Source organism: Nasonia vitripennis, chromosome 3 (genome assembly GCF_009193385.2).
Source record: "Nasonia vitripennis strain AsymCx chromosome 3, Nvit_psr_1.1, whole genome shotgun sequence".
NCBI lineage: Eukaryota > Metazoa > Arthropoda > Insecta > Hymenoptera > Pteromalidae > Nasonia > Nasonia vitripennis.
Window position 1 is genome coordinate 14,285,787 of NC_045759.1, and position 12,970 is coordinate 14,298,756.

The window sequence follows — 12,970 nt, forward strand, 5'->3', positions numbered from 1 at the left end:
CCGCCGCCGCCGCCGCCGCCGCCAGACGCCCGCTGCGCGCGCCAGCCGGAGACAGTGCCTGCCCGCTCGGCCACCACAACGCACCATCGCCGCGCTCTGTCGCTCTATGCACGGCGCGTGCATATATATACGTTATACGCGAGCTGCAGCGACCAGACAGCCGACGTCGCGGACTGCTAACCTGTACCTACGTCAGAGAGCTGGGACTACTGTGTGCCACTACATACCCTGCGTGCGTGTGCGGTGCGACTGTGTCCCCGTCTGCAGTGCGGCGGGCTATATATACGCGTATGCAATTCTGTGCAGTAGCAGCAGCCGAGCGCTGAAAAAGGGGGAACGCGTGTGCAGCAGCAGTTAGTAGGCCCCTTCATCTCTCTCAGCTCCGCTCTCTGCTCTGCTCTGCTCTGCTCTGCTCTGCTCTGCTCTGCTCTGCTCTGCTCTGCTCTGCTCTGCTCTGCTCTGCTCTGCTCTGCTCTGCTCTGCTCTCGAGTCTCGACCGCCGCTGCAGTGCATCAATCCAGTGCATCTATCCGTTCGCGCGCTCGACGTAATGTGATAATTCAGTGCAACGACGAGCAGCAGCAGAAGCGGCGCAGAGGCCCGGTGCAGTGTTATAGAGAGCATCGGAGCAGCGCGCGCGGCCCGCAAAAACGACCAGAAATAACAGAGAGCTTGCTCCGCTCGCGCGCAGAGTAGGGGCTGCTGCTGCTGCTGCTGCTGCTGCTGCTGCCGCCGTCGCCGCCGTCGTCGCCGCCGCTCTCTATACTGCTACTCAAAAGAGGCGTGCAAAACATCGGCCAGAAGACGAGCACGACGACGAGGAGAGAGAAAAAGCAGCTCAAGAAGAAGAGGAGCAAGAGCAAGAAGAGAACGGCTACTACTACTGCGCTGCGTTCCATCCGCGTGAATCCTCGCGGCTCTCTGCTATACTCGTACCCATACTACTTGTCACCTGCGCGCTGCAGTCTGGCTCTCCATGTGGTTCCCCGATGCAGCGGCATAGCTGAGCAGACGAGGAGGAAGGACACACATACACACGGCTACGTCGACATGTGCCAACGGCAGCGAGCAATAACGAAGCAGCAGCGCAGGCCAGCGACCCGCGGCTGCACGCCGCCACCGCCGCCGCCTCTCGAACCTGTATTTCGCTCGATCGCAACTCCTTCTCCTTCCCCGGCTCACCGCTGCTGAGAGAGAGAGAGAGAGAGAGAGAGAGAGAGAGAGAGAGAGAGAGAGAGAGAGAGACGAGGGAGAAGGAGAGACGGCGCCGACGACCTTCGAGGACGCGCGCCACGAGAGGAAGGATATACGAGACACGGCTGGCTGCTGCCTGCCTGCCTGCTCTCTGCCCACACACTCAAGAGAGAGAAGAGAGAGAGAGAGAGAGAGAGAGCGAGCGAGCGAGAGAAGGAGAAAAGAGTTCTGCTGCCGCCGCTGCTTTCCTTTGAGACGACCACGGCTTTTTCTCGTCCCTGCAATTTTGATCCGAGCTCGTGGAGGTTAATGCTCCAGCTAAAAGACTGACTGACCGTCAGAAGGAGAGAGGAGAGTTTTTTTCCTGTGCCAATGGGTCCTCGACGGAGGCCCTCCATTAGAACTGCCAGCTCCAAGTGCAGTTGACCAGTGAGGAAGGTTCAGTGCGAGTCTAGATAGTGAGCAGATTGGTGGTGTTCCATGACAAGTGCAGTGAGATACGTGCCAGGAAGATGAATCTGCTCCACCTGGACTACCATGCGTGCAACTGTGCGTGCGACTGAGTAGTGCTGTTGTTGCTGTTGTAGACAAATGTTCAGTGATTCTGGTGTTTCTGGTCTTCCTTTACTTCGTTATAGTTTTCTAGTTCTCTAGAGAGCAAGTCACAATGGAGTCGCTACTGCCTAACGATACCAATGCCCAGTCCTACACTCCGCAGCTCAAGTCGGTGCTAAAGACATATCAGCTATCGGCCACAAAGAGCCTGCAGGGTCCTAGTTCCGCCCTGCTAGGCATGGACTGCAAGGGACTTCTTCAGGAGCAGGCTAATTTTCACAGATTTTCACCACCCGGTTGCGGGGTGGCCTGCAACCTGGAACCTGTGTCTGAAAAGACCACCAAGGGGATGATCAAGAGGGATGATTCTCCTTTACCAATTGCCGCATCGTGCAAAGAACTGAGAGCAGAACCTGTGGACTCTGATGATGATCCACCCTGGAGGCCAAGGGTAATTACGCTTGTTTAAATGACAGGCATTTTTAAATGTACACGCAAATTTTCATCACGCATAATTCATCATATGGTATGATTTCCATGAAACTAACTGTTTGCTGTATTTCTTCTTATTTTTTTTACCTTAATACACTGTTTCAAGTTGGAAGTACATTACTGCCTTACATGCGATAGGCAACGTGACAGTAAAAAAAGAAAAATGAGCTCATAAAGGGGTATCAATGATAAAGAGTAAATATCGTTTATTTAGTATAACCATTTTGAAAGTAGATAAGATAAGTTGTAATTATATGAACTACTTTTTTTAAAGAACGTCTGGCGCCTTATTAATCAAACGACCTTGAATTACACGTTCCACGAACGAAAGCAAGAACGCGATAACACGTAAAATCTGCTATGCTTGCCAGGTACTCGAAAAGCGCGAGCTGGAGTTCCCGATACCGATCCTCACGGCGCCGGACCAGTCCTGCTCGGAGCGCTGCGAGACCGTGCTGGAGGGCGAGAGGATCGCGTGCTTCGTCGTGGGCGGCGAGCCCCGGCTCTGTCTGCCTCAGATCCTGAACTCGGTGCTGCGCAACTTCATGCTCTCGCAGATAAACGCTGTCGTCGAGGAGCTGCAGATCTACTGCTCGCACTGCACGAGCGAGCAGCTCGAGGAGCTCAAGCGCTCGGGCATCTTGCCGCGCACCGCACCCTCCTGCGGCCTCATCACCCAGACGGACGCGGAGCGCCTCGTGAGCGCGCTTCTCCAGAGGACCGAGGAGCCCTACCTGGCGAGCAGCGACAAGCAGCGCCTGCTCGCCAGCGAGAAGAAGATGGCCAACGGCGGCGTCGACCACGAGAAGAGCTTGTTCTCGCGCTTCGAAGTGTACCACGAGTGCTTCGGCAAGTGCAAGGGCATCTTCGACGCGGACGCCTTCGTCTCGGAGGACTCCGCCTGCGTTGAGTGCCTCGAGTGCGGTTGGAAACTCTCGCCTAAGCGCTTCGTTAGGCACGTGCACAGCTCGCTCGAGAACAGCACCTGCCACTGGGGCTTCGACTCCACGAACTGGAGGTATTATCTGCTGCTCTCGATGAAAAAGGAGAAACACACTCAGCAGACCTACAGCAAGCTCGACAACTTCTACAGTGACCTGAAAAAACGGCATCTGCTGCCCAACTCGAAGCGGAAATACGAGGTATATAAGCTTGTGTGCTTTTTCACTTTTCGAATACCGCCCCGCCAACGGCATCAGCGGCATGCCGCGAAAATAAAGCGCGAATGCTTTGCATGGGAATGTCGCGCGCTCTCGGAATGCTTATTTATTCAACTGTATTAAATAATAAAATCTGCATACAATACCGCGCTTATTTTTGCGAGCACTCGAATTCGCTGCTTCTGCGCACTCGCGACGAGGGATGAAAGATCGCTCTTATACACGCGCTCTGACAAAAAGAAGTCGAGAGAGCTGAGCTATATTTGTAATCGGTTATTTATACTAGGGAATTTCTTCAAATATTTGTAAACCTTAGAAAACGCGCTTCCTAACAGCATAGTGTAAACAATTACTCGTAAGAATAATAATAGACCCTGTAGTCGGTTCCTTCGAAAATAACAAAATAATTGTATAGATCAGCGCTGACACGTAGCGACAGGGAGTTATTTTTAGTGAAACCACGATATAACGGTAGGCATTCTAATTCGACTGTGTGACATTAAACGCCGAAAGATTTACATAGTAGCGCGCGCTACTCTTTATTAACTGTCGCGTGAGAAACCCGCGAGGGGAAATGTATTCCGACCTCTCGATGGCAGTTGAAAAGCGCGCACCATGGTCAGGGTTTCGCCGCGCGAGTGCAGCGAAGCAGCGATTGATGAATTCGTCGTCGGCAAAGCGGCGATGTCCGAACGTTTATAATGGCGATGCCTAGTATAGAACAACAAGGTACTACTTGTTTTTCTTTTCGCGCTCTTGTACAATCGTCGAGCTAATCAAGCTAACGACTGGGAGCTGATATCAATAATACGCATTTAGACGAGTAAATTAAATCAATATTTGTCTCCGCGATAACGTCAATTAAGTAAAAGCTTAGCTTCAAAAAGTATGCTGAAAGTTAAATGTATGTATGTGCGTTATTTAGCGCCGCGATAAATTTTTTTTTTTAATTGTCAAATTATTTTTCAAAGAAATTACCGAACGCGCTGATGATCCTCGTGATTTTGAATGAATCTTATTTTGTTTTAGCATTGCGATTAAATTCGTAACCAGTCTCCTTTATTGCTTTTGTGCAAGTAATCATCAGTTTTTGTTTTGCGAATTTTAAACAAAACATTAAATGATTAATGTGCGAGTGAAACGCTCATTTGGTTGTATACAAAGTTAACTATCGCAAAAACAGTGTTTGGCTTGCGATAAAATAAAACAAATTGAAAAACGAACAATTTCTTTATTATATAAAACTCATGGATATTGTAATTTATTACAAAATCGCGTACAATCGTGAATCAATTGCTTATTTCGTTTCGGTTTTGTCCTTACAGTGTGAATACACATTTACACACGGAATAAGTGAAGAATGGCTATTGTTTATTACAAATACCGTACATAGAATTGATACTTTATCTAATAATTCTGTCGATAAAAATTATCTTAGGTTTAGATAGCAAGCAAAATCATTTCAAAGAGGTTACATTTTTTCAAAATTTCGAGTAGATGAAAAAGCTTTCTACTCGCGTACCTAATCGTTATGGACTTTGAAAAAAAAACTTTCTATAGCTATCGACTATCTATTTAATCTAAAAATAGAGTCTATCTATTAAAAAGCTTCCTCTCGGGGAAAAGCAAAAAAAAGACACATCCGAGAAAAATTCTATCTTTTAAATATTTACCCAAAGGAAGCAAAAGCTCGTAGCGATAACAAGCGCAAATTTATAATTTCAGATGCAGCAGGAGTCGGAGAAGCCGACGAAACATTTCAAAAAAGACTTTGGTAGAGAGGACTTCATCAGCAGCGGCCTTTACAATGGCAACGGCCTCGGGGTGTTCCATCCGGCCTGGGCGGCGGCTGCCGTCAACGACCCCTACCTGCGCACGCAATGGGCCGTCTACGAGTTTGCAGCCCGCGAAGCGTCCGCCTTCAGGCCCTGGAATCCCGCTGGATCGTGCAAACACAGAGAAGGGTAAGATACAGAGTGCAATCAACACACGAATTTTGTTATTATTAATTTATTATGATAGAATTCTACAAAAAAAACACTTTTGTTCAGTACTGCTTATTATTCCATAAATAGTCGGGTGCCTACTTCTATAGGGCACTTCGGTACAAGAATCATTTAAGTCGTACGCGACTTGACAGTTTTAAAAATTGCAGTGCATGTTTTGTTCTGCTGTTTATGGAACCGGTTTTAGAGTAAAATTAATTTTCATATTGAATAGTGAAAAACCAAATCAGTGTAAGTAAAGAAACCAGGAAAAATTAAACGTTGTTTGTCTGCAGGCAACCATTGGTTCCGACTTATCTGAGGCGAGGTCCGCCAGTTCTGCAGCACCCTGAGCGCGTGGTGCCAATGTCGGAATGCGAGCGCTTCGAGCCGCACTTCCAGCCGAACGTCGCACTCGCGCCCCTCACCACGGCTGCTGCGTCGACTCTACCTCCCGTGCCCCAGACACCGCCGAATGGATCATCGATCATTAGCAATTCGTTGCATCCGCACCGGCCACATCATCGGCGACACCCTGCCACAACGTATGGACCGGTGTCGATGGTGTCCGAGCTTCTATCAACAGCTGCGCAGCTACCAGAGCAAAATGAGAAGTCGAGGATGAAAGCAGCGGACCAGAGCTTCGACCCCACTGTGAGCGTGAAAATCGAAAAGCCATCGTCACCTTGTCCTGAAACTCACAGCGAGGAGGAGAGTAACGCCGACGTCACCTCGTCTACGGTATGTGGGTAGCATTTTGTTAATTTATTTGATTTTTAATTTGCGAGAGAAACTCGAAAGCGGAATGCTTTCGGACCTTTCGATAGTGAATACAATATAGTTATTGAGATCCAAATATTGGTACACTACTGTGAAACGGCTTGAATTTGAATGTTTACATTTTTGAGAGAGAGAGAGAGAGAGAGAGAGAGAGAGAGAGAGAGAGAGAGAGACGTTAGTGTATGTATGTCTGTCTGGCTGTCTCCTTCCCTCAGAGCGTCTTCATAGGTAGAATTTGAAACTTGCTGAAGCAAGAAGCAAGCTGAAGAATGTGTGTTACGAGCAAGCGTTGCAGGTGGATCTTCATAGTTTATCTCGCATTATTATCTCTAATAAAATTTCGTGTGACAACCTAGAAAATATTGAACCTAGCATCAGAGAATGGATAGCAAGAATACCGATAGCCTTGTATGTATAAAATTCATTTAAATTCAAACGTTTCTTTTGGTGTACAAATTCAAACTTAGAAATATTTAATCTAAGTAACGAAACTTATAAGTGATGTGATTTTACGTGTCCAAAATTTTATGATTTTTTTATGTTATGCTTACAGTTGACGCCTGGAGAACACTGCCGTATCGAAAACGGCGACTGCTCGTCACCAGAGCGCTGCGAACATGCAAATGCAACTCGTCAATTGTGCCGGGACCTGGAGCAGCGCCTAATCGAGATCAATGCGCCCCAGGATACTCTCGACATAACTAGACGCCTCGCAGATGAAGTAGCTGCAATCACTTCCAAATTAGCAAAAATTCAAAGTCAACTGCGACAGGTACGAGATTATATCTAATACATGACTAGCGTGTTTCTTGTGAAACGAAAATATGTGACTTGGAATCGAGGTTATTACAATTTAAAAAAAAAGATATCATTTCTTATTAACTAATTATTTTTGAGATCACAAAAATTTAATTTTGATTTGTTATGTATCTAGCTGCGAAGAAGTGAAGAGGAGAGGGCGGAAACTGCAGAGAGTGGCGAGCGTGGGCTTGCTACTGCCGCAACAAGTGAAAAGGCCGAGAGTCCAAAAAATAATGAGGAGGCCAGCACTGAAGACAGCGGTAGCGCGGCCGCCAGCCCCAAAATGCAGGCCGGCGAGACTGAAGATGCTGCCGATGATTAAACATTAAGGATAAGTGCTTCCTTTTCTTTGCTGGTTTTCCCGAAATTGTCGTTTTTAACAGCAAAGAACATTAAGCACTGAATGCAAAGAACTACCGCGATGATTAATTTCTCTTTCTATTTTTTTGAAGAATATTTTGTACCGAAAAAAACTCGAGTCCAATCGTAATAACTGTTATTATAATAAATATTCTACTTTTTCTGTAATTAAAGTATGAATTAAATTCTTTCTTGGTTAAATTTTTTCTTGTAAGTACAGTTAGTCAGACAACTCCTGTACAAAAACAATTTTGGGACTCTGGTTTTTTTAGTGTGTCCGTTTTTCATGAAATGAAAATCATAGTATTTCAATTAGCATATATACTTTTTCGGAAGATGTGATTTAAAAAGTGATACTTTATTCTTAATAACGAGTGCGTTATTTATTTTATTGAAATTCAATGATTTTCATCCGGACTCATTGAAATTAAACTAAAAAATTTTTTAATGAAGTAAACTATATTGGCTGTATATGACAAAGCAGAGAATATTTACTTGGCATGGTTACAGTTACTTCACAGTTTTTTTATTGTAAGCAAACTTTATCGGCAGTTTTTGTTTCGATTAAATGTAGATATTGTAATATATTGGGAGAAAAATAGAACTTAATGTAGCGACGATAAGGGGACAAACATATGTTCATGCATCGGGGAAAAGAAGCGGAAAAACACATAACGCCTCGTACATAAATTAACTTTATGCATTGCGATATTGTTTATTCAATTTCGTTGTTTCAAACTTTTTTCTGTTCTGTTTTTCATTACTTTATTTTGTAACGAACTTGCAATGGATCCAATTAAGTAATCGATACAGCGAAGATTTATTGTTGCTTTCCAATGAAATTTTATGTGAAAACGGGAAATAATATCATAATTGCATATTTGTATATAAACACTCTTCTCTCGTCATAAATTTATATTAAATATTACAAATAAGAAGTAACAATAACGATAATACGCGAATTATTACAAATAAAAAGTACAAAAACCCTAGGTGCTATGTCGTTACGCTAGGTACGAGTTCGAATTTGAATCGAACACGAATGAATTTTTTTCCAGCGACTCGTCTGAAAAAAATATATAATAATAGTTATACATAATAATAAGTATAATAATAACGATGAAACAAAAGATTGTGTCACGCGAATAATAATTATAAAAAAGGAATGTAGCATTATCCAGCGGGTTATTCATGCATACTTGTACATCGCATAATTGTTTGGGCGTTTGGCGACGAAGCGCAGTTTAACATTTTATTAAGAGCTGCTCTTATTTTGTATAAACAGGCTGAGACTTCGCGCCCTTATCAATTGAGTGATAAGAAGCTCCGTGGCTTTTTTGCCGTGCCGCGGAAGAATCGGCTCTCAACACATAGAAAAAGAAACGAGGCTCCGAGAGAAAATGCGTGCCGCTGTTAGAAAGAAAAGAATCTTTTATATCGTCGGCGTCGTTGACCTCTCGCACGCGTAATCATCTCCGGGCAATAATCGCGGCTCAACATCGCGGTCTCGTATATGTAGGAATCCGGTGAAGTGCCTGTTCATTGGTGGCTGCTGCTTCGTGCCGATAAAGCGTGCACTCGAAAGATAACCGATTGGTTTCTTCGAGTTGCAAACAAGACTTGCGCGGTTTAAAGGTTATGTGTGTGTGCGTAGTTATGTATATGTCCATGCAATATAGCGTGTGCGTACGAGCGAGCGAAGTTTTTTGCCTGGTTGACCTTATATTCTCGAACTCCGCCAATTTTATCGAATAATCGTTTATATGGCTCCCGATGATGCGCTCTTACGAATTTCACGATACGCAGAATAAGACGTATCCTCCTCCGAGTTTGTCGAATCGAATGTAAGCGACTTTTCCTATACGACACGAAAATAATTTTTTTTGTTTATTCTCGCCATCATTATTTTAATAAAAAAAGTCTCAGTTTTACACTACATCTTTTTTTATTCACACCGTTCATTTCACACTAGATAAATCTACAATTTACGAAAACATAAATGTATAAAAAAAAAAACCGTTAAACTGATAAAACATAAATAATTGTAATATATGTACGCATTTTATGAAATATTTTGTACGATAGAAAATTTATTTAAAATATTGAATACCCAAGCAGTTGGACCAAGTAAAATCTGCTTGGCGTGTGAGATGTCCATTTGCAAAGAAAAATTAATCTTAAAACGTCGCGTAAATTAGTAAAATAGATGAATTTCATATCAATGAAAGATCGTCTGGATTTTCTCGAAGTTTCTTCTGAAGAAACGTTACGCGTACCGATTGTTCTTCCAGTTTCGAGACTTAAACAGAAAAGAAAAACACGAGTACAACAACATAGTCAATGCTCGATTTTAACGTAGAGATATCAGTGTTTGATTGACGTCGGTTAGATGCCTCGAATCATCTCTCATTCGTTGAAATATATTTATTAATGAAAAATTGGTATATATAACAGATAGAAAAGAATCTACCCTCGTCCTCTCTCACCCCCGCGACCCGCCTGTCCGAAATTGAATCGAGTCAAACCTTATACTATATTCTAATAGAAGAAGCGATTGAATATGTAGCGATTAACCGATAATATTATAGACTTTGTAAGTCGTACATATTTATATTTACATAAAAGTACGAAGGAGAAGATGGTTTATAATACTCGTTTGTGTATTTTAACACACACCAACATATATGCAAGTGCGGTAGTAGACTGCTTCGAAGATCTCTCATTGCGTATCAAAACATGTACCTATGTTTTCGTGAATATTATATACGACATACCCACGAACTCATGAAAATGTTTCTCGGTAGATTTCTTGGTGAACGTCGACTGCTAGTTTTATTCTTTCCTGCATTTTATTGTTTGTCCGTCTGGAACAGTGGGCTCTGTTTCCAGAATCTTTATACCAAAGTCAACATTGTCATTCACACCTACACATAAACACGCAATATCTATATTTTATATTTCTACTCTTTTTAAACCTGTTCTAAACGATCGAGACGCCAAGCAAAAAGGAATGGGCATATACGATGGTTATAATGATAGATTTTCAAAGCAATCTTTGTAGAGAAACCTGGACATAATAAGTAACGATGTAGCGAGCGAGATGCATACTGCTCATTATTACGTTCTGTGTAAAAGCAGGAAAATTAAGTAAGCGATGTACGATTTATAATATTACAATAATATTATAAGAATTCCCACCTAAGTTACTTTTTCATACACACATACTCGGTTATATTATATTTATCTACGGAACACGCAAAATAATGTAACAATTGCAGTCTATATCTTATGTACTACTTCGTTTTTCGTATGGACTTTCGAGGTCTCATACCTATTAAGTATACATAACCAATTTGAAAAAATTGTTTTTCTTGTAATCGCCCGACTGCCATGACTTTGAGAAGCATTTAAAGATCGACGTTTCGCGCAACTTTCTTTGAATCTGAATTTTTCAACGAAAATCAATTCTTTCTGAAATTTTACACTTTGGAGCAATAAAAAGCATCTTTAGAAAAAAATTATTAAATTTTGGAATGTGACGAGTAGACAAGAAACGTCTGTCCTCAAATGTCTCTACAAAAGTAATACTTGCGACGTTTTATTTGTATAGCTTATTTAAGTCAAGTAATTGAAAACTTTGCGAGGCACATGTCCGAAAACCTCATAATAATTTGTACATATATACATAATGTCAAAGAAAAGGGAGGATAAATTAATTCGAATTCGGTCTACTTTTGTTTGTTGCGTCGACTCGAGACGGATTTTTTATAAATAGCGCCAGAACCGTAATGAATGTTCATAAGAAACATTTTACAGAATATTTGTCGACAAATGCAAAGTATTAATTGGTTCCTCCAATATGACGAAAATCACGCGCGTCAAAGTTTTTTGACCAATTACAAAAAAAGTCGCGTCAAATTTTTATTAGGCTTCCGAAGAAAAACGAGGCGTAGTTAGTATCTTTATTGTGAATTTTATGAAAACGCGGTTCAAAATTTAAAAGGTAGAAAGACGCGGCAAATAAGAACTCAGAAAACGTTAACGAAAAACGAGTAGCAAAGCGTCCTGGCGATGGATTCTTGGAACTTTTTTTGAAACTAACTTTTTGTGAATTATGTATAAACTTTTGCATTTCAATAATACCATTTGTCGACCAATTTTCTCATACCATGTTACGCATTTTATTTTCCTTTATTTATTTATTTTTTTGCGTTAGCGCTGTGCATATTTTTAACGATTCTGCGCTATTTAATCGAGGAAATTGACTTCCTTTGAACACTTAAACGATTAGTACCTGCAATTGGCATACGAAGCCTAGATATAAAAATAAAGAAATTGTGATGAAAGTCTCATTAACCGCATAATATTGTAACAAAAGCGTACGCTTAATATGCAAACGAAATATCTAGTGCAAATATAATGATATATTCTTAATTAAACATAACCGGTCATTATTAACACTTAAAAGGCGGAGAGAAATGTTTGTTTAATTATATTGTCAACAGAGTTTTTAAATTTCCTCAGCACTTTTTTCATTATCGTTTCATTGAGGTGAAAAGTCGCACTTTATAAAAATAGCTATAATTATAAAGGACAAATTATAGTAATTTACAGTTTACAGAAGTCTGAATAAGGATTAATTAAGAATGCATCTGATGATTTACAAATTATGTGTACTTCGAGTGAATACTGGGTAACTTTCTTCAGATTCAGAAAGTCTCGTGTAGTATCGAGTTAAAATTTTTGTATAGTCACTTGATTATTACAGTTGTTACATGCAGCACTGTATATCGTTGGTTTAAAAGCGATGCCAAAATTCTTCATATACATATAATAATAATATGTTCAATAGTTTATTTTCTCATCGTAAAATGCTCAATAATCATTAACCTCGTCATTAAGAACAAACTCATGAAAAAAAAATCATGACAAGAGTAACGAGAGAGCGTCGCTTTGACTATTTTACATTTAAGTTCTAGGATTGGTCGAATGGCATAGATTCGTTAGAGAAGTCGTTTGATGAATTAGTTATAAACTATATTGTTAAAGAACATGAGTGTCATTAAATACAAAGTGCAAAGTGAAAAAATAGTCTTCAATTTTTATATTATTTTTCCTGTGTAAGTCCCTTATTATATTACATTAATGTATTTTGCTGTAAAATAACTTCGAATATTAAGAAAGCCCGCCATGGGACGTAAAGTTGACCGAGATCAGGGAAGGTTAGGTGAACAACGATTTACACGTCTATGCTCTATTATGCAAGTTCAAGCAAAAGTGGCACCTCTGGCGGTAAGCCATCGAAGCTGTGAAAGGTATAATATTATCCCAGATGGTAACTACCACTGAATGGTAATGAAAATTGTAGTTTTCAGTTGAATTTCTGTATGATGCTGTACCAGGAGCCGTATTTTCTAACTGTGTTAACTGTGTAGTACTCGACACAAGCAACACACCAAAACAGTTCACACGAATATCGTCATGTTAAGTGAGAGCAGCGCCCCTATAGCGGATTTGCAGGTGAACCCTCCACGATCTCCCTTTTGGCCGTTTGAATGGTAAAAATATAGCATTTTATTATTTACTAGAAATTGGCTTAGCGCGCGTGCCGCTAATTTGTTCCCGCTAAGTTGCTCCCTATTT

General features: G+C 41.5%; 1 protein-coding gene across 2 annotated transcripts; it reads left to right on the forward strand.

Moving 5' to 3' along the window:
- The first annotated feature begins 53 nt into the window (after nt 1-53).
- On the forward strand, nt 54-12,418 carry LOC100117832 (ski oncogene). Of its 2 annotated transcripts, none has more exons than XM_008206346.4 (6): nt 54-2,200; nt 2,613-3,383; nt 5,127-5,365; nt 5,683-6,127; nt 6,720-6,938; nt 7,101-12,418. In XM_008206346.4, the coding sequence occupies exons 1-6, from the start codon at nt 1,862-1,864 to the stop codon at nt 7,287-7,289; spliced, it is 2,202 nt and encodes a 733-aa protein (XP_008204568.1). In that variant the 5' UTR covers nt 54-1,861; the 3' UTR covers nt 7,290-12,418. The 2 variants fall into 2 exon arrangements, 1 of the variants encoding a protein (XP_008204568.1); XR_004227271.2 differs by having other exon boundaries at nt 1,773-2,200; nt 5,683-6,131.
- Nucleotides 12,419-12,970: the final 552 nt, after the last annotated feature.

Excerpts from the sequence above, each read along its gene's own strand:
- LOC100117832 (XM_008206346.4), top strand. The coding sequence starts at position 1,862 with ATGGAGTCGCTACTGCCTAACGATACCAATGCCCAGTCCTACACTCCG. Across the intron at positions 5,366-5,682 it reads TCGTGCAAACACAGAGAAGG|GCAACCATTGGTTCCGACTT; the intron begins GTAAGATACAGA and ends GTTTGTCTGCAG. Across the intron at positions 6,128-6,719 it reads CCGACGTCACCTCGTCTACG|TTGACGCCTGGAGAACACTG; the intron begins GTATGTGGGTAG and ends TTATGCTTACAG.